A 20,991-nucleotide genomic window follows, 5' to 3' on the forward strand; every position below is an offset into this window, starting at 1 on the left:
GGAATCAAACTATTATAAAACTGAACAAGGACAAGTGAACAAGTAACTTAAACTTGGTCTCTGAAAAGAAAACCTGCTGTACTATTTGAGTAGCTATTGTTGCAGCTCGTAGCATTTAATTTCTCTGAGTAGAACACCATTAGAAGCCTTCACTAAAAAAGAATCACTGACTAAAACATCTTCCTGTTTGGTATTTACTGCATCCTTACCATGATGGGTGGGTGTGATGTTAGAATGATTAGGACAGTCTGCTGCCTCTAAAAGATGGACTTGAGCCTTGTAATTGACTTGTATCAGAAGCAGTTGCCAGTAGGTATAGTAGTTATTCTTGGTAGTATTCAGTCTCAAATAAAAGGGACCTGTGCTTACCCTCTATGCAATACCAGTCATCTGTGTAATACTTAAATGTGCTTCTGGAAGATGCCTGATCATATGTCATTCTCTCCATTTTGTGGAATGTGAATCTCATTTGTAGTGTAATGACCTCTTTTGATTCAGGTGTCTCTATTAGAGAAGTAAAAGCTGACAAAGTCAGTGTACTTTTGCATGTTTTTCAAGGAGCGTTCAATCTGTGGTGGTGATTAAACTAATCACTAAAAGGTTTTTTTCCTTTGTTAACATGCTGTGCGATGTGCATTGTTGCATTACGTACACCAGTTGTTTAGTCTCCAACTGGGAGTGTAGTCTGGATTCCCCTAGCAGGAAATAGTGTAAGTGCTTTTGTCTTCTGTGTGAGATAGTGCAGTTGAACAATCTAGGAGGAGTTGTAATACGCTGAATCGAGAGCATTTTAGAAAGCAAAGTCAGTCAAATGAAAGATCATCTCAGTTACTTCCAATAAAGTGTACTTCATCCAGGAAGTTCAATTTGTGACTTCCCTATTGCTATTACAAAAAGTAGTAACTGACTGGATAGGTGGTGGCAGGAAGAGGCTGCATGGGTGCAGCTGGAGAACTCTAGAACTGGGTTTATCTCCAGCAATGAATACAGAACATCCAAGGTGCTTAACCGTTAACGCACCTTGCTGCTTAGCAGTTAACACACGTGGTAGATTAGTAGAAATAACACAGTGCTAGGCTAAGTATTAATGGTTATCAAACTGATGGCACGCAACTGAATTGTTGGTCAGGCAGTTATCAGTCAAAAGGGAGCTGTCAGTCTTTTGCTCCTCAGAACAGGCTGTCTTGATCAAACTGTCTTCAAACTGTTTTGAGTTTTTTCTTGGAGCTTTGTAACTTTCACGGTGAAATTTTTCTCTCAAGTCTTGAGTTAGTTCTTCAACAGTTTCACTTCCAGCTGTGTTTTTACTTTCCTCTTGCATATTTTATAAAAATTCACAGTCAACAGCAATGTTTTTGGTAAAGCTGAGTCAGGGTAGCACTATGCAAAAGCACTGGAGTCTGACAGCTAAGCCTCTGGGCTGTATGTTAAGCTTTTTTCCCTTTCTGCCAGTACAGTGATGGCCTCTGTAGCTTGGAAAGAAGAGCGGTTCCTGACTGCGTACGTTCCAACTGGTCTTTTCTCATGCCTATACTTCCCTTCAGGCTTTGTAGCAGGGGAAACTCAGTGACTTTGGGTGTGATTTCCCCCTTGCTTTACATATGGTCTTATAGTTCCTTCATTATTTACTTCTCCCTTTATATATAGTGTTATATTTTCTTCCCATTACTTAGGTAGTTCAATAGATCATTCAGCCCTTGAGAGGAGTGGAGTTGAGGGCTTGAGGGGGAAAAGTGAAATAATAGCTGTTCTAGTAGGGCTCCAGAGAGAAGGTCAAGTTTGTTGAATAGTAAGCCTTAGGCAATATTACACAGAAGGAATGGCCCCCACCCTCTTGTGGGAGAGGGGTGTTTAAACCTAATATGTGGAAAGAGGAATTTTTGTAATCCTGTACTCCTGCTCTGTTTGCTCCCATCTTTCTCAATTTTCTGCTTGCCCATGTGAGAGCATGCCATAATCTGATTCGCAATAAAGTAGCTGAGTTTCAAAGTGATTATTGTGGGGGAAAAAATGAAGCATGAAAAACTGTGTCTCTGGTTTTCTTCTTTTTGGCAAGAAGCTGGAGTTGGACAAGCTGTCTAACTTCTCTTTGCACAGTAGTATGAATTTCTGTGAATACTCGAGCTTTGCTGTTGCCATTGTGTCCAGAACAGGCATGTGCCTATGCAATCCAGAATTAAAAATAAACTGTGCCCTGGATGTTTACTTGAACTCCAGGGACTTGTTTGCTTGCTTCCTTCCCTCTCGTACACAGAGTTCTTGAAGGGAGCGAGTCCTAGGGAAGTCTCCTATTCTGATCTCTAATCGCAAATCTGGGTTGTGTGCCAGAGGATCAGTACATTATCTGACCATAGGACATAGTACTGCATGAGGAGCTGGGTAACCCTGATCTTCCCCAAGTCCTTTTGGTAGGAATGGGCTTAATTGATTTCAGCCTACAACTCTTCATGGTATTCCTTTTAAACTGTGGAGTGTCTGTCTGGTTGGGCCCAGTATCTGGACAACTAGATTTAGCGGCTAATGACAGGGACTTTGGTGGTGGTAGAAAGACAACAGTATTTTGCCTTCCTGAAAAAAATATTTTAGTTGAACAGATATGGCCCTTTCTGAGACTTGCAGTAGGTTCTAAGGGCTTGGCAAATACTTTACAGGTCTTACTTGTGTCGTGTGGTTGGATTTTCTTTAAACAAGTGCAAGTAAATTGTCTCCTTACTGTCCAGAAATCGGTTCAGTCCTCCCTCTTCAGGAGGCGACTGGGAATCCGGGCTGCATTTGAAGTGCTTTCTTCCCTGAAAGAGACTCCTGCTAATGCACAACAGTAAGTGAAGAATGTTGAAACAGTAGATTATCTGGGAGAAGAGAGCAGATTTTTGGTTGTCCTCCTTTGTTTAGTATATTTACTGAGGATCCCTTCTTGAAAAATAGCACTTCGTTGCTCATCTCTTTTTTTTTTTTCTTTTCTTTAACTGGGTGCTTATGACACACAGTTTGGGACTCTTATGGGGTCTGTTCCCTTTTTATTTCTACTTCTAATTTTGTCTGCTTTTCAGAAAAGGAAAGAGGCAGGAATGCATTTGCAACAGCTTTTTTTTTGCCATCAAGATTGTTACCTGTTTCAGGGCCCATCCTATTGTCTTTTAAATAGATCGTATGTCAGTGTTGGGGCCTTACTACAAGTGCTGCAGAAAGTTGAAATGGATTGTCGCTGCAAGCAAGCCATCACAAGAGTAAGAACTAGATTTTCCTAGTCTTTACGTTGGTGAATGTCAAACGCTCTGATGGAACAGCTGTGGAAACTGAAATTTCCTTAATCATGCCATTGATCTAGGAGTAGTCGTTTCAGCTCAGCTTTCTTTATGCTGCTTTCTTTAAGTGTGAACAGAGGCCTGGTTCGGTGTCTGTTTATGTTTTGGTCTTCAGAACAAAAACAGTCTCTAGGCAGTGATGTCGCCTTAAGATTGCTACTCCTTGCTTGGCGTGATGAGGAATGCAGTTACCTGTAGAGAGGTGTAGACTAATGAAAACTCTTCTTTTGCAGGGCTAATTATTTCATTTGTTTTACTTTCTCTTTGGAAGCAAGGCATTTCTCACTGTGGTCTAGAGCTGCTGTCTATAGCAGCTTCCCTCTACCATTTGAAAATGCCTACTGGATTTTAGCTGTACGGCTCCCTCTAGGTATTAATACTTGCATTAGGATACAGGGAGAGTGGCTTTGCTTAACTGAAGACTTAATTAAAGGTACTGTTCATGCCATGATTTTCAGAGATTAGGGAAATTATTTGGCTCTAATAAGAGATATGGAGATTATTGGTGTGGTTTCAGGAAAAATTATCTAAAATTAATATTGCTTTTTGAGAACAACATTGCAGCAGGATTTGGAAAATCCATATTGTAAAATCTTCTGCCAAAAGGAAGTGGCAGTTCAGAGCTGATGATTATAGCATCAGCAGTTGACTGGCTCCAATGTGAAGAAGGTTGGAAGTAGAATAAAGAGGTATGCGTGTGTTGCTTCCAGTTGGGAATATCCCGCCCCCCCCCCCCCCCCCCCCCCCCCCCCCCCAGGATAGGGGACATGTGAACAGAGTTGCCTGAAAATAAATATCCTGCTCTGTAATTATGCTGAGCTGTCCCTTGCATTGTTAGGGAAGCAAATCCAAGTTTTAGTTTTTCTTTTTGTTGTTAGTGGTTTTTTTCCATTTCTTTTTTTGCTGTGTGTGCTACAGTTGCAGTTAGTGTTTAGCATGCTATAGAACTGTCTTCATCATGTTCCAATTTGTGAAATAATTCCATCCATTCAGGTACTAACTTCTGTAGAATAGCGATAACTGACATAGTATCTTCATTCCTTGGATCATAACGTAATAGTGGCAATACTAGATGAGACTAAAAATTCAAGTATGTCAAAAGGGCATGCTCCTTCTTAAGCAGCGTGTGATCCCAGAGAGAGAAAATAGAAAAGGTGAGACAAATCCCACAGTCATGTGGCAGTTTTGTGTTAAAGCAAAGCAATATTGAAGCTCGCTCTAGTACCTTGATGTGGGTTGTATTACATCTCTGTTCCTAGACTTATAAGATAGTCTGAGGATGTTGGCACTCTGAAGATGCACGTGTTGCAGGTGTTGATCTGAATGTTTCTCTTTCATGTGAAGTCACTCAAACTGTGCTCCTGTGACCAGCTGTCAGCTACCCAGTTTCAGAAGCTCTTTGAAGAACTAGACAAAGATGCCATTAAGCAAGTAAGTATCTGACAATCATTTATAAAGTGTCATAAGTTGAGTGTGGTCTTGTGCAAAAATAAGTGCTGGTATTCTGCTGTCAAGCCTATGAACAAACTTCACAACTTGTTGAATGCAAGGCGAAATCAAGTGTCATTGATTTTTAAGTTGTTCATGGATTGTTCTTATAGTCACAAACAGTATTGCTTTGCAGGCTTTTACAGCATTAGTTTGGGATTGCCAGGTAATGTTAAATACACAAAATGCATGGCTGTTCAATCTGTCAGCATTTTTAAGTATCTTGGCCAGACAAAATAGACAAGGGCTCTGTGTGTTATTTTTTTTTTTTAATAGGAAGATGCATTACAAGGAAACAAGGTATAGGAGTTAGACTTTTAGCATAGTGTTTCTGAAAAGTGCCGTGGAGAAATGAGTACCTCTGTAGTAAATTGTTTTTGATGAAATGTGAGGGATTTGTCTTGTTGTGACAGTCCTATATTAAAGCAATGCATCTCGGCTATATATTAGTCTTTGCAGGGTAACAAATATTCTCAGGCAAAGTCTTTTCTCCAGTCCCTGAACAAAGAATGAAATGTGGATTCTTGAAGTGTTTAGATGAGAAGGGCAGAAAGCAGTCTTTTCCACTTGGAGAAGAAAAAAAAAAAAAAATCAAACTTTTTGAGGGTTAGGAAATGTTCTCTTTTATGTTTGTATGTAACTAAGACTTCTGAATCTTTTAAGGGCGATTAAATGTTGGGAAATGGGGAAGAAATGTATACAATTAGTAGCTTGGTGTTTAGTTTTACCCTCTTGGGCCACTGGAGAGAGGTTGGATCATCTCCCTTCTTTGCCGTTATCTTGTGTTGTGCCGTAACTGTCAACCCATTTGCTAATCAGAAATGATCTCTTGCTGCTAATAGCCAGAGCTTGAAAATGCTTTCTTACCGAAATGTCAAAATTAGCATGTGGCCTTGACATTTTGCTTTGAAAATGTCTGTTTCTCAAATCTGAGATTGGGTGTGTTTTTCCTGCATTGTTATTAAAATGCTTACGCTTTCTGTCTCAGCAAATCCTTTGTGTTTTTTTCAGCATCCTCCCAGTCCAGAGTACCAATCCCATTTTATGCAGAAAATGCAGTTTGCCTTTGGCCATGCCTACTTTGGCTATTTGGGGAATGTTGTAGCCCTTGCAAACATTATTTCTATCTGTGTAAGTAAAAGGTTTGGGGTTTGTTGGTTGGTTGGTTTGGGTTTTGGGTGGGGTTTTTTGTTGGTTTGGTTTTTTTCCCCTGCTACAAACTTCAGTTCTGTTTTTGTTCTTTAGTCTCTGTTCTGATCCCCACATTTTGTAGCAGATGTCCACATTTGGCATGCTTTAGTCATGCAAAGTCTGAGGAGACAATACCTGCAGTTAAAAAATATATTCTGAGCTGCTTGAAAAGGTCTGTGCAAAGCATGAAAGACTGTTCTTGTGCTTAAAAATCTGTTTTATGCAGCAGTAAAGCAGTGGATTCATAAAATATTTCTTGTCGTTTAAGGTGGTTTTGGTGATGGATGCAGATAAGCAGCCTTCTGAAAGAGATGACTTCTTCCTGGGGGTAAGATGCAACAGAATTCCTACAGTTATTGCTGTTCCCTTCGGTGTCAATAATTCTAATAATTATTTTTATTTTGGGGTAAAGGCTATCAACTGCTTCTTCATCCTATACTATCTGCTGGAAATGTTGCTGAAAATCTTAGCACTGGGCTTGAAAAGATACTTGTCATACCCAAGCAATAGATTTGATGGACTTCTGACTGTAATTTTGCTGGTAAGCTTTTTGTTAACTTCTGCATTCCTGGATGTGTTGACCAGTATGATTAGGAACTGCAAGAGCTAGTGGAATTGCTTTTTGTTCAACACTAATATGCCAAGTTAAACAGCATGAGCCAGTGTTGTGGTTTTCAGTGGCTTGAACATTTTGGTGGCACATGGTTCTCTTAGGGTCTCCTTTCTGGAGGTAGGCTTTTTTTAAATTGATGGAAATTTGGTGAGTTTTCTTATAAGCAGCCTTTTAAATGTTGTTTGGAAACATTCAGCTCTTGGAATAATTAGATAAGGAATTCTGTTACATAGCTGAAATTCCCTTTGTGCTTTTTGAATTTAAAAAAAAAAAAAAGTGGCAAAATATTGGCACTATTTGGTAAAAACTTGAAACCCGTATGGCAGCTGAAGCCAAATACACTGTTAGTGTAATTCACTGTATATCCTTATATGTGTCACTGTTGGATGATGTGTGTACGTTAAATTAATTTGGGGAATACCTGGTCAAATATGATAATTGCAGAGCTTTAAAGTGAGTCAAATTAGCGGCTTAAAGCTCTCGAGAATATTCCCTGTCAAGAAATTTATGTAATTTTTGAAACTTAGAATTACAGAGTAAGGTTTTGACTATTTTTTTTTTTCTTTCTTTTTTTCCTTTTTTTTCTTCCCTAACTAAAGGTTTTGGAAATTGCAACATTTGCTGTGTATGGATTTCCTCATCCTGGTTGGTACGTACTCTCTGTGAACTGTTGCACTTTTCTCAGTGTCTGGGGTGGGTCAGGGGAATATATGCACATGTTCATGCATGCTGATGTCGTGATGCTATGATTGTCCGCCCAGTCCATAATTTACCAAACTTAGCATTTGTCACCCTTGTAGAGGCCATGCAATATGGATAAGTGAAAGAAAATTATTAATTTTTTTCATAAAGTGCAGAGCTCTGTTTAGTTATCCTGAGAAGGATGCATTTATATTACTTGTAATCTGATGTAAAATAACAACTTGGCAGACCTACGCTTACTAAAGGTGCAGGAATGGGAACTTGGTACAACATACACAACCAGCTACTAACCTAGTGTGTTTCAGTATCAGATTGTCCATAAGCCCAATTATATGAATTCCTAAACAGCTGGCGAAGCCCCTTCAACCTTGTATATAGATTGAAGTCTAAGTTTTGTTTTGTGCTGTAAAATTTAGTAGAAAAATTCCCATGGAGTTAAACTATTTATCTATACTGGAATAGCAAGCTGTTGTATTTTGATTTTCTTAAGTTGAAGCAGTTTTTGGATAACTATTGTGATCTTTTTTTTGTTATAAAAAACATAACAATCATTCTTTTGTCTCTTAAAATTTGAAAATTGCCACCACAACAAAAGAGGAAAGCAAAGGATTTCTGGCAGATTTCCTGAATCCTACTTTGAGGGGTGATTCATAACAATTCTGATACTTTGTTTCTTTACAAAGGTCACTGTTACGACATTGGCTTTCCCTAATTTTTCAGGATGTTATGTTGCCCCCAAGAAGTTACCTTAACTTACACTAGTATCTAGGAGGAGACCTGGTAGACCTTACAGCTTTAAATGGGTTTATTTTTGAACACTACTTGCACTCCGATCACTCAGAAGCCATGGTTGCCATAAGGATATTAATTGCTAGCAATCTAATGTCGTTAACTATCGATTTAACTTACAACTTGGGTTTGATTTTTGCCCTTTGATTCTTAAATGTAGATGATTTTTTGCACTACAATAGTATCTTGGAGCGCCAGTAATACTTGTTAGATCTTTGTGTCAGTCGCTGCAAACAGGTTACAACCCAGATGAGTCATTCTGAGTCCTAATGCTGCTTACGGTGGGTGCTGTTGGTAATTGCTTGCTCTGTAGATATAACGTCTTCAGGACAGGACTAAGATGTGTCTGTTATTCCAGAATATGTGTCTATGCAGCGTTGTCTTAACGAATTTATTTTATTATTGAACATATTGCTGATGCAAATCACGAGTTAGCATCTGTATTACGAAGGTCCTTTATCACTAACATCTTTGGTCCCCCTGCCCACCCTTCCAGCAAAGAAGCATCCAGCATGCCAATGTACAAGTCAGCTAAAACTCGGGCTGAGATTTGAAGTGTGTGTGTATCACCTGTGGAATATGCATATAAGGAAGAAGGTTGGCAAGACAGTCTGTTAGCTTAGTGCTTTTTTTTGAAGCCTATCTTCAGCCAAGCATACCCTGAAGGATTAATGCACATCTTTGTGCAAGTTCCTGAAGTACCTTGCTCGAGCAGTACTTTTGTTTTGTTTTGTTTCCTGAAAGGACCGTCTTTGGTGCCTCACCCCCCCAGCAGAATGGAGGCCACTTACCCAGGGATCTTAGTACAACCATGCACGTTAAAGAGCACTATATGTACATTTAGGAGCCCAGGCTAAATGGATCGCTTCCATCATCATCAGTTATTAGAGTTTACTATAGCTGAGATTTCTGCTGAGTAAATTAGTCTACTTCCTGTTACAGATTATAGATTTTTATATAGGATAATTCAGGCTGGAAGAGACCTCAGGAGGTCTGTAGTCCAGCCTCCTGCTCAAAGCTAGGCTGGACCAAGTTACTCAAAGCTTTATCCAGTTGGGTCTTGAAAACCTCCAATGACGGAGACTCGCACAACCTCTCTGCATAACCTGTGCCTCTGTCTTACTGTCCTCATGGTTGATAAGTTCTTCCTTATATCTAGTGTGAGCCTCCACTGTTTCAGCTTACACCTATTCTCCCTTGCCCTCCTACTATGCACCACTGAACAGCCTTGCTTCTGTCTTCTTGAGGACCACTTCAGAAGTATTAGAAGGCTGTTGCTAGATCCTCATGACGCAGGGGTCTCCAGGCTGAACAAGCCCAGTTCCTGCAGCTTCTATTTGTAGGGTAGGTGCATCATCCCCTGACCATCTTGTTGGCCCTCTGCTGATCCTGCTGCAGTTTGTCCCTTTCTTGTATTGGGGATTCCAAAGCTGAATGCAGTGTTCTAGTCAGTCATAGGTTACAAATAGAGTTTATATGAGGAAATAAAACTTTTTTTTTTCTCCCCAAATTTTTTAATATGCCATGGATGTTAACCAAAAGTTGTGGGGAATTTACAGTTACCTGCAGCCCAGTAGATTTAACTGTGTCTTTGTCATGGGCTGTTTCTCTGATTTGTTGTTTTCTTCCATCTTTCCTAGGAGACCTGAGTTCATGGGCTTATTATCTCTGTGGGATATGGTGCGATTGGTGAACATGTTAATTGTGTTCAGGTTCCTGCGGATTATTCCTAATATGAAGGTGTTTATTTATCCCTCCACACTTCTCATTTCTTTGTTAGTCAAATTATAAATTTTGTTAAAGCCTGTCAGAATAACATGTAGATCGCAATTCTCTTGCACCTGGGTGGGATTACAACTAAGCTCTAACTGTCCAGACTATTGCACAGCACCTCACAAACTCACTGTCTCTTTAGCTGGTTTTCTCTGTTGAGGTGGCAAGGATATTCTGTTGATGTCACTGCAATTGATGCTGGTATTCTAAAGTGGGTGAATGCATCCGGAAACACTTGTGCAGTGCTTCAGTCTTAATTAGATGAGCGGATATGATATCCTTTAAGAACTTTGTACTCGGGACATGATGGACTTGCTTTCACTAGATACTGCCAGACATTTTGGTCATGCAAAGGGTTATTTGGGATGAATCCCTCTTTCTGCTTTCCTAGTATGGGTATTTCCACCAGAATACGTGTACTTAAATCTGAAATAACTTTGAGTTGTTTGATTGTTTGTTATAATCCTGCATTTAGACTTGCTTGAAAGCTAAGTCCAAATTAATGTCAGGTGCAGGACTTGTATCTTAGTTCAATAAGCCATGAATAGCTACCTGATGTAATCGGAGGCCATAACGTCAGGGGAAAGTGTAAACTAGAAATTATGTGGATCAAATATGAAGCAGTCACTCTGGAGCTGTGGGGTGATTGTGACTTTTTTAAAAAATATATTTATTTTCCCTGTTCTAGTCTCACTAGACACATAGTCCTTTAAGTCACAGTGCCTGTGTATATTTAAAACTTACCATAATGTCTGTGTATGAAAAGGACTACAGCACTGTTCATTCATTGTAAGTACCTCATGGAAATATCACTGTATAAAAGATGTCCTGCATGTAGATATAGCTCACTTTCTTAGTTGGTATTTCTTTATCCTTTTAGTAAAAATAATTTGATATGGATTGGAAGACTGATGAATGTCGTGCATATAAAATTCTGCTTTGTTTTAGTTCATGGCTTTGGTTGTTACTACATTGCTGGATCTGGTAAAAAACTTGAGAGCCTTTGCAGGAATCCTTGTGGTAAGTCATGTTGCAAGGTTGTAATTACCTTTCCTATAGTTTGTAGTATAATAAGGGTATGTCATCAACAAAGTAAACAAGGTTCTTTGAGAATCACTGTGAACAGTAACATTTCACTTTAATCAGCCAGTTCTTCTCCAAGGCATGCCTTGCAAAGCCACAACAAGCTACTGTTTTGTTATGGGCTGTGCACAGTGACTGCCTCATTTATCAGTTTCCTTGAGGATTGCCTTTAAAAGATAGTTTGAAACTTCCTCAGAGTGCTTGCGTCAGGCTGGATACTCTAGTTTCAAATAAAAACTCATCCGATGCTAAAAGTAGCCTAGTTTTCCTTACCCTGGCTTGCTTATGTTAAATTCAATAGCAAAACAACTTTAAAATTGTTTTCAGTTGAGAAGGTCTTGAGATGGCATGTTTGGACATGCCTTCTAAAATCCTCTGCTGTCCTGTTCTAGGTATGTCCGTGCAGAACATATACTCTGTAAACATGGGATTAAAGGATGGATCACAATGTGTGATGTCTATTACATAAATCCTCCATTTTGCAACTCCTGAGTTTCTGGCTTTGCAACAATGTCTTCCTGGTAGAGCAAAGAAGTGCCTGGGTAGTTTTTGTTGTTGTTGTTGCTGTTGTTTGTGGGGTTTTTAGGTTACCTTAATTTGAGGTAATGGTTAGAGACCAAGGATTTGCTTTATATTAGGCATTTTCTAAAAAGTTGTTCTAGTCTACACTTAGCTTGCCATTTACCCAGAATATCTGGTTTTGTTATTGGTAATCTCTGTTTTTATCTGTATGGGAGGGACCTTAAGCTGCAGTCTGGAAAGTTTGATGTTGCAATTTGAAATAAAGATACCAGTTGGGGCAAAGCTAAATTGGGAACAACTTTGTTTTGCTGTACAAGTCACGCTTGCCACTGGGAGCTACTCTTGAAAATGAGAAATGCTTTGGGACTACATGAACTGGAAAGTTAGCCTTTGCAGGTGCAAGTACATTTTAGGAGCCTAAATGCTAATCTTGCGTATGCTAGGAACAGGTTTAGTATAATGAAAAACTTTTCATTACTCAATGTACTAAGCTGTCTAAAGGCTGACTGCAGTTTTGCTAATTTTGTCAGTTCTTGATTAAGTACATATATCATGCTAAGGGAGCAGGCATTATCTTGTTGCCTCTGTCAGAGGCTGGTAGGGTTGCATCATGGGTAGGTGGGGGAGACAGTGATTGACATTGCTGCTGGATCTGACATGGCCCAGGCGTCAGAGCCCTGGGAGAGAGCAATTATGGGGTGAGCTGATTTGTGCTTTACACTAGGACCCCAAAGCTGTGGTGCTACTGGCATGGCTGCACCTGGGCTGTAGCGTTCTGCTGGAAGCTCTTTTCATTCCTGAAAGACATAGCTAAGATGGCAGGAACCTGTAGTAATATGCTTGATTTTATTTTTAGGAACTATGCGTTACTGTTTCAATGTGGTGTCCCTGCCCATATGTGTAAGACATAATGCTCATGAAGTGATTTAAGTGTCTGCTGCTGATTATCCTTAATGCTGAGAGTGTGAATTGTAGTTCTGCACCAATTGTGAGGCAAGTCTGCCACAGCATTTGCCACTTCCGTTAATTAATTTGCTTTTACTTGAGGATACTTGGAAGTTGTCACTGAGCTTCTACTGTAGTGAAGTCTGACTCCATTACCAGCTGATGCAACACATCTTTCCTCATGTTAGCCTGAAACACGTGCTGATAAAGTAATGTAACTGATTAGCTAATTTTTCAGGCAGTGCATGTTTTAAAGGTATCTTTTTCAAACTAAAATTAACTTTATTATTGCTGGGCCAGATACCCCATCTTCTGGCAAGCTGTGGAATGTCAGCTTCAACTTATTCCAGTAGAGTTCAAAGTGCTGTGGTTCATAAGTCAGGGCAGTGTCTCTTCTACTCCTCCCAGACTTCCCTCTTGGGTCTGTTTTGTAGCAAAATACAGAAATATGACTAATGACATTTTCATTTGAAGACTCGGCTTGTTTCAAGCTGTCCTAGGACAAATGGCTCTTTACTCAGAGGGGCGAAGTTGTAGGTTACTACTAGAACAATCTTTTTAGGATAAAAATTGCAAAATCACCTAGGCAACTGCTGAAGACTCGTGAAAGGTATCTTTTAAAAATGAAGTTTGAATTTCTAACAAGTAAAAGAAGTTCTGAAATCCTTTGTGTTGAAAACGTTATTTTTAGCGTAATATAACATTTTTAAAGAAATTGCTGATGTAATATTGTAATAATAAAAATACTGACTTAGTTTTGTCCTTCAGTTAAGTTTAGTAAAAGCTGCTTTTCACTGAGTCTAGCAGAAAGCTCCCCAGATATTTAGATTATTCCTTGTAAATACAGGTACTGTTTTTTGGTTTTGTTTTTTAAGTCACTATTCTGCAGTGTTAGTAGTTAAATATCAGCATTCTGAGGCACAGAAAAGTAAAACAGATCATAAAGTAAAATGATTTAATGCATTTTAACAACTGAAAGTTAAATAGAATATTAAAAAGTAAGAGCAGAGAGTTAATTAATACAGACATTGAGAAGTATTTTCACTTTAATAGCTTCAGGCAATGTTCTTGACGAAAATTCCTTTAACTGTGGTACTAACATGACTTTCATGTTAATTGCATTGTTTTCTTATTTAGTGACAGAAATATTCAAAACTAATACTTGCTTATATTCCTTCCAGGTGGTTTTCTATGCATTTGCTATAACTGGCATAATGCTATTTAAAGGTGCTGTTGTTCCCTTGGGAAATATCAGGTAACATTCTAAAGATCACTACTCAGAATATGTTTTTCAAAAGTATCTGCAGCTTGGTACCTTTGAGTTGTTTGTGGTTGGTTTTGGCGTTTTTAAACTCTTATTCTTGGAGCCACCCTTCTTTTAATGTTAAATCACAGAGGACTTTTTTCATCTGTTGCTCCTGCTGTTTCTTCTTGCTGTATTGAAATTGCAGGAATGCTTTTCTGTAGCTTGAAATTTTACCCTGCTGTTGCTTAAATACTTTTTTAACTATTTCCTTTGTTTTCTGCCCGTATGAGATACTTAACTTTCTACAAGGGACTCAGAAGAATCTTGGTTTTAAGATATAGTACATAGAAAGCTATGCTCACATCAGCCTGTAATTCTCTTGCAGTGCTGTCAATACAACATATGATAATGGCACTCTGCAGTGTGGGACCTACGAACAGCTGGAATATTGGCCGAACAACTTTGATGACTTTGCTGTGAGTCTCATCGTTGATGGAATCCGTCCCTCCTTCCCTCTCTGCTTGTCTCTTCGCCTCATTTTCTGAGGCTTAAGTGTGTAGTATAGTCACTCAACTTCTGTTTTATTCATGTTATTTAGGCAGCAGTGGTGACGCTCTGGGATGTTATGGTGGTAAACAACTGGCAAGTCTTTTTGGAAGCGTTTTCAAGATATTCAAGTCCGTAAGTAGCAGTAATAATACTGAAAAAGTCCCATATAAATCTAGCTTATAAGGTAACTGAACAACAGTTATACACAGAGCACAGTTCCTACCATGTGCTAAGAGGGGTGCCGTTTACCTTTCTTTTGGGTCAATTCAGGTATATAGGAAATAATATAGTTCTTTAACTTGTGTAACTTGATGGTTGGTCTAGTGCTTGGTGGATGCCATGAAATCTGTAGTGATATTTAGAAGGGATTGGAAACTGGCTTGGTAGTCATCTTCTTCCAAAAAAGAGTGAATGACTTAAAGTGGATTATAAACAACATGTATTGGGTGAGTGGCTCTTGCTGTAGAGCCGATCTCACAGAACTGAGGTATTAGTGAAACGCTGTAATTAGTTTTGGGCTGCTTCTGTGTTTTCCCTGTGGGTGAACAACTTTTTGTAGACTTAAAACGTTGGACTTATCTTTCATTTGTGTTTGATTACTTTATGGGAATGTTTGAATGAACTGGGTAGCCCCTCGGTTGAGCTGTTGCAGTGATCCTTGGCTGGTTAACCCAGCGTGTAGTTAAGCTGGGGAATGCTCTTCTACAGTCTGTTGTGTGTGATAAATGTTTAACGTGGTCTGGTGAAGACTGGACAAGTCATGAAAGAGAAATCCATTGGGATCTGCCATGAATGGAATCTACTTCTAGCTCAAGAGATCTCTGAACTGCAAATGGTTGGAGATTGGGAGAGCTCTTAGGGGGTAGCATCATATTTATTTTGCCATGGTTTAGCACTCCTTCCTGTGCTTCTGCTGTTGACCACTCTGAGGATACTAGCTTAGATGGATCTTTTGCTGTGATCCAGTACAACTTCTTCCAGGCTGTTTTTCTGTCCCTTCAGAGTTCAATTAGGTATGTTGCATGGGGGGAGTGAGCCTGTTTGGCTGACTTAATGAAAGGCTAAGATTTTTTTACTTTTTAAATTTTTTTGTTCCAGACCTCCCTTTACATTAAGATGGTAGTAGTGTATTTTAAGGAAAAATGTGATTTCATGGCTTGCTTTGGTGACTTTCAGGCTGAGGTTATTTACTGCTTGCTTTACTTACTGTTTGTTAATCTGATCTGCAGGTGGGCAAAGATCTATTTTGTAGTCTGGTGGTTGATCTCCTCTGTCATCTGGGTTAATCTCTTCGTAGCTTTACTTCTAGAGGTAAGGAAGTGTGTTTATTTTGCATTAGATCCTGAAGACAGGTTCTAATTTGTGTGGGAAACGAGAAGAACCCACACATCTTTTTGGGAAGAGTATGCTGGTTTTGTGCATATGCTTCCTTAATCTTTCACCTTGCTGCCCTTCCCCTGAGACGTTGAGGAAGCATTTTCTTTTTCCTAGACAATTGTATATGTCACAACTTTGTCACAAATCTGGTTGTATTTCATTGAGTGTGTACATTTGCCAGTATAGCTCACTTTATAAAGATGAAAAATATTTTAAGTATTATAAAATTGCTTGTCTCTACATTAGCATTTACTTCAGCATTAGTTATTCAGGCTGAAGTTATTTGCATTTTGATTTGTCAGCAAAAGAATTTAGCACTTCAGAATTTGCATTTTTATTTTATTTGGTTGTCCTGTGTTTCTTTCCACCCCAATTTGAATTAATACCCTTTTAGTGTGGAACCAAATAAGAGTGGAACTGATTACTTATCTTGAAGATACCATCTTCTAGAGTTTTTTAAAGCAGCTGTGGAAGTGTAGGTACCTAAGCAGTGCCATGAAGAACATGTAGTTCCACTGTTTTCTCTTGTATGCATACTTCTCTGCAAATCCAAATATGTTTGAAATTTTTGATGGTGAAGGGAACGTTAATCATAGCCATCTAGTCCCGGTTAATAATCATAGACCTCTCTTATAAGTAATGGAAGAAATTGAGTACCTGTAGAGGGCACTTCACCCCATCTTAAAACCTATGAAAATTTCTTTTAGAGATGTTCTTCTTGTTGACCTCACTGAGTAAAATTTACTACTGCAGGCAGAATAGCAAACTTTTAGACAGAAACTTAGGTATGAGCCTCATGCTGAGGCTCAGTCTTGCCCATAAGCTTTTCAGAAAAGATTTTCTGTTCTAGTTGGTGGCTAATCCTATGATGTCTTCTACCTGCTTACTTCCGCAGGGCTGTGGCCAAAGTTTGCTGTAAGAGCCAAGATGCAGCGTTCTGTAGCAGGAGTGCAGGATGTCATTATTTTTCTACCCCCCCCCCCCCCCCTTTTTTTTTTTTTTGCCTGAGCTGTCTTGTCTACTTCCCAGGTATTGATATGTCAGAGTAATTCAAAATGGATAAGGGAGCATGACGTAACCAGAAGCTGAGTTTAAGTTGTGATGCCTGGACTAGGAGTATGTTTATGTAATGTTGGGTCTTTGAAGAGCAAAAAATTCAAAGCAGGTGAACTCTTGTGGGTAGTTCATACATTTATCTTGGGGAGGCAGTCCTTGCTAGGAGTAGAAGGCAGCAGGGCTGTCTTCTGCTCTACTGTTCTTTCAGTGTGTGATGAGAAAGCTAGTTCATTCCTGAACAACAGGCTCAAAAAAAGTAGTGACCTGCAGCCACTAAATATGTTGATGCTTAAATAAATCACTGCTCTGACACTCTGTGTTAAAAACAAACCTCACTCCCCTCCCAAACCTTACCCGCAAACATACTGACCTGATGTAATCTCTTTCCTGGTGTCACCAGAAGTAGCCTTTAGGTTTTTTTTCCTGTTCTTCTTACATTTCAGAACTTTATTCACAAGTGGGACCGTCGCTGTCATCGGGAGCCTCTCTCAGATATTGAATACCAGAGGACAGTTGAACTAATGTTCAGGTGAGTTGAACTGGGCTTGATAATCAATCTGTTTTTTTATGTTCATCTGTTTTAAAGAAAGTGTGCTGGCTGCAAGAGGGTAAAAGGCTTGTCTTCCATTTCCTCCATCTGAAGCAAACTGTTTCATCTGTTGGTTTGGAAAAATTCAGTAAGTGCTTTAATTAGGCCTCCTTTAAGCTCACTTGGTAGCCTAACATTTACGTGCTTTCTGCCAATAGCATGATGGGAGAAGAGGTGTTGGGGACGGGGAGGGGGGGGCAGCTGTGCTGAGAGGGAGGAGAAAAGGGAAGATGGAGGAAAGTGATGCACGTTCTTGGCTTGTTATGAAATTGTGGGTGGTGAGTTGATACTCAATGATCACGCACAAGTAGAACTCCTGGTGCACATTGGATATTCAATAGTAGCATTGGGAACATGTTCTCATTTGGGAGTTTTTTCAGAAAAACAAATTTACTGACCTTCAGTTGTATTGTACTGTGTGCAGGAAATTGCTTCCCTGCTTCTTATGGGAAAACAGCTGCTGGTTTCCATGACACATCTGTAAAGGATAGATCACTTGCAAGTAGATACATCTTTAGGGAGCATCAACTTATTGTAACTTTAATTCCTTGTTTCATTCTTGAAACAAGCACACGTTACATCTTAGTTATGTGCATTGCAAAAACAAATGCTGCTCCTAACCGCTCATGCTTTTTCTTTGTAGAGATGTTTTGGAAGAACCTACAGAGGAAGAATTGATGGAAAAACTGCACCAGCATCCACACCTGCAGTTATGTAGGTGACTGGTGGGAAGGACTGATTTTTAGACCTCTGTTTTCTTGAGGTCAGCTGGAAGAAACTGAACGGATTTTCTGTGAGGTGCTGTTAGAGAGGCTTGTAGGACAGTATGTGAGGTTTTGCTTGGCAGTTCTCTGTAGAAAGAGGTTTTTTATTTTTGGTTTATATCTTTTTTTGAAAAAGATTTGAATCTTGCGAATTTGACTTGATTTTTAAGTTGCGATTTTAGAGGAATATTGTAGCTGTTATTTTTATAAACAATGTTGATATCAGAATGTTTTATTTTCTCTTTTTTAAGATGGGAAAGTGTGTTTAAAATGACAGTGCACTTTAAAACATGAACTTGGTAACCACTAAGCCTGCTACTTGTTTCAGCACAAGAAAATGGAACTGCCTTTTCTGGTAGGTTAGTGTGGCAAGGGCTGTGCCCTGCAATTCATGAATGGATTAGGCAGGACCAGAACAAAATCCTTAAATCTTTTTGTAGGGAGAGTTGAAACACTATTTTTATTGAAATGTGAAACCAGCATATCTTACCAAATTTTCAGGAGTTAATCATGTCAGAATACAATCAATTTCAACAGTAACAGGGACTGCCTACTTTGCACATCTTCTCTTTTTCTTTGTTTTTGATCTAGGGTTTGTGCTGGTTGCATCATGCTGGTAACTTTGAGAGGAGTTATAACTTTGAATGGAGCAATTGCACTCGTGTTTTTCAATGTGGTAAAATTGAGCTCTCCTTTAGAGTAAATATTCTCATGTTGCTTTTTAGCAAACCTCTTACTTTCTTCCAAGCCCTGTTCTACACTGTATTGTATTCCATGAAAAAGCTGAAGAGAATAAACTTCGGCCGGAAGGTAGCACCATGATCACTGGGAGTCTCCCACTTAAATGAGGGGAGGAAAAAAAGTTGAATGGGATAATCAAAGTGCTTAGAAGCTCAAATTTTCACTTGAGTCTGTGGGAATTGAAAGTGCTCAACCAGTATTGCAAGATCACATTCTTTTATGGCTTAATGACCACAAGCTGTATACCACTAACTGTAACCTGGGTAATACTTTTTCATTAAATAACTTCACCAACAAATCTAAAATGGAGAATTGACAGTAAGCTGTGTCCATGTGCTTTTCATTATCCCTTAGTATTCCTCTAACGAAAGGTGGGGTTTTTTTGGAATCTTTGTCATATAACTAGTAAATCACTATGAAGAATAGAATCAATCCCAACTACTATTTTTATATGTAAAAATCAGACTACCCTTTGGGCTGCTGCCTTGTCATTGAAACACTTGTCACCAAAATAGACATTATTGTCCTCATCTCTGCATTGACAAAGGCTTGGGGAAGGTAACTGGCCATAAAACACTGCTGCTATGTATAAGTTATTTGATCCTTTTTTTAGATAACAGAACATTTTTCAAAATTTCCAAGCAGTCATCCTTTATACTTTTCCTCCTCTTTTTTCATCATTTGTCTCTTATTTCTTTCCTGCTTAAGAGAGAGGAAAATATCTGGGATGATGGTGCATTTTTTCTCAAAAGCGTATTTCTGCCTTGTCTCACTGTTCTGAAGTTGTGTAGTGATTCTTGTCTGTTTCTTTATCTTCTGCTTATGTTTTCCTTGTGCTATAGAACAAAATGTGTTGTAGCTTGCACATGTGTAGTGAATCTGAACTGAGCTCTGAGCTACTCCTGCAATCTTTCTTTACTTGCCTCCTAAGCCATGCTCTTGTCTGTGTTCAGTATCTTGTCTCTGTTCCAGAATAATCTACCCAGCAACTCACTTGGGCTCATTTCAGTGGTGTTACCGTGCTTGTTTTCTGTCATGCACTTAGAACACACATCATGGCAAGTAGATAAAGGCATCAGCACACAGTTTTTTTTCTAGATTTGAGTTTGTTTTTTTCAGTATGGCTTTATGTCAGGATGGTTTCTGTTCCTTCTGGCATGATGTAATCACTGCCACCAATTTATTGGCACTTATTAACAGAGGTTAAATAGCCTATTTTACCTTTTTACTGAAAAAAACAAAAAAAAAATATTTTGTTTTCCAGTTTTCTGAACACTTGAAGGAGTAGCTTTGCCTTGCCAAAAAGAAAGTGGCCGGTTCTTATTAACCTGCAAGTTTGTGGGTTTTTTTTGGTCTTTTTTTGTTGTTTTTTTTGTTTGTTTGTTTGGGGGTTTTTTTGTGTGTCTTAAGGTTGCTTGGGTTCGGGGGTTGGTTTGTTTAGGGGTTTTTTGGCCATTACGTTCCACTACAGTCTACCAAAGTGACACAAATTGGTGTGGGATTATCATAAACATCACAAATGTCTCCTTATGCAATCTTTGCATCTGGACAAATGTGAAGAAGGCTTTCTGAAGGGAATAGTCTTAGTCTTGTTCTTGTTTCAAATATGTGTAATTGACTGAAAGTGTAACTAGAATTTAATACAGAATTGTGGTACCTAGTGTCACGTGTATTGGAAGATGTAAACGACCACAAGTCTTATGCAATAATTGTAGAAATCATGAAAATGAATGTACGTAACTGGGTGAAATTTGAGGTTTGCATTATTAAAAAATGTTCCTTCTTAAAAGATGAAAATAATTGAAACGTGTTGAAATGGATTCTTGTGGTTTGTTTTTGCTCTTCCCCCGTTACTGATTTCTGCTGTGCTTGGCATCTATGCTGCCATTATCTTTACTAATTGAAGGCTGGGCCCATGGAAGAGGTTACATGCAAGTGGGACTTAGGTGCCTGGTTTCAAAATGCAGGACCTAAAGTATGCTGTTCTGTTATTCTCCAGTTCTAGAGGCGCATAACAGCATCTGTAGATACTTGATACGCTTAATTTTTAAGGTGAAACTTCATTGGAGCTGAGCGTTGAGGGAGCTGACCAGCTTGATTGCCATTTGCATTTCAGTCTTTGCATCTGCAAACTAGGTATTTTTTCTTCTTTTTTTTTCTTTTTTTTTTTTTTTTTTTTTTTAATGAAAAGATTAGTGCAATAAGCATTCTCATAGCATTTCAACTGGGTCAGATTTTGCACATAGTTTAGTACTGTC

The 20,991-nt window shown here is 38.9% G+C and overlaps 1 protein-coding gene across 3 annotated transcripts in view; it reads left to right on the forward strand.

The window, feature by feature from the left end:
• The window catches only part of TPCN2 (two pore segment channel 2), a 33,176-nt gene extending 12,656 nt beyond the window's left edge, over positions 1 to 20,520 (forward strand). For 2 of the 3 annotated variants that reach the window (XM_049820845.1, XM_049820847.1), the window contains 15 exons: positions 2,721 to 2,818; positions 3,146 to 3,227; positions 4,650 to 4,736; positions 5,805 to 5,924; positions 6,253 to 6,312; positions 6,397 to 6,525; positions 7,197 to 7,246; positions 9,729 to 9,828; positions 10,810 to 10,881; positions 13,593 to 13,666; positions 14,043 to 14,133; positions 14,256 to 14,338; positions 15,436 to 15,517; positions 17,083 to 17,168; positions 17,872 to 20,520. In XM_049820845.1, coding sequence (XP_049676802.1) covers positions 2,721 to 2,818; positions 3,146 to 3,227; positions 4,650 to 4,736; positions 5,805 to 5,924; positions 6,253 to 6,312; positions 6,397 to 6,525; positions 7,197 to 7,246; positions 9,729 to 9,828; positions 10,810 to 10,881; positions 13,593 to 13,666; positions 14,043 to 14,133; positions 14,256 to 14,338; positions 15,436 to 15,517; positions 17,083 to 17,168; positions 17,872 to 17,950 — 1,293 coding nt within the window. In that variant the 3' untranslated portion in view covers positions 17,951 to 20,520. The remainder of the gene's footprint in view (positions 1 to 2,720; positions 2,819 to 3,145; positions 3,228 to 4,649; positions 4,737 to 5,804; positions 5,925 to 6,252; positions 6,313 to 6,396; positions 6,526 to 7,196; positions 7,247 to 9,728; positions 9,829 to 10,809; positions 10,882 to 13,592; positions 13,667 to 14,042; positions 14,134 to 14,255; positions 14,339 to 15,435; positions 15,518 to 17,082; positions 17,169 to 17,871) is intronic. The other variant, XM_049820846.1, reaches the window with a different exon arrangement.
• Positions 20,521 to 20,991: the final 471 nt, after the last annotated feature.

This window comes from Accipiter gentilis, chromosome 17 (genome assembly GCF_929443795.1).
Source record: "Accipiter gentilis chromosome 17, bAccGen1.1, whole genome shotgun sequence".
Taxonomy (NCBI): Eukaryota; Metazoa; Chordata; class Aves; order Accipitriformes; family Accipitridae; genus Astur; species Astur gentilis.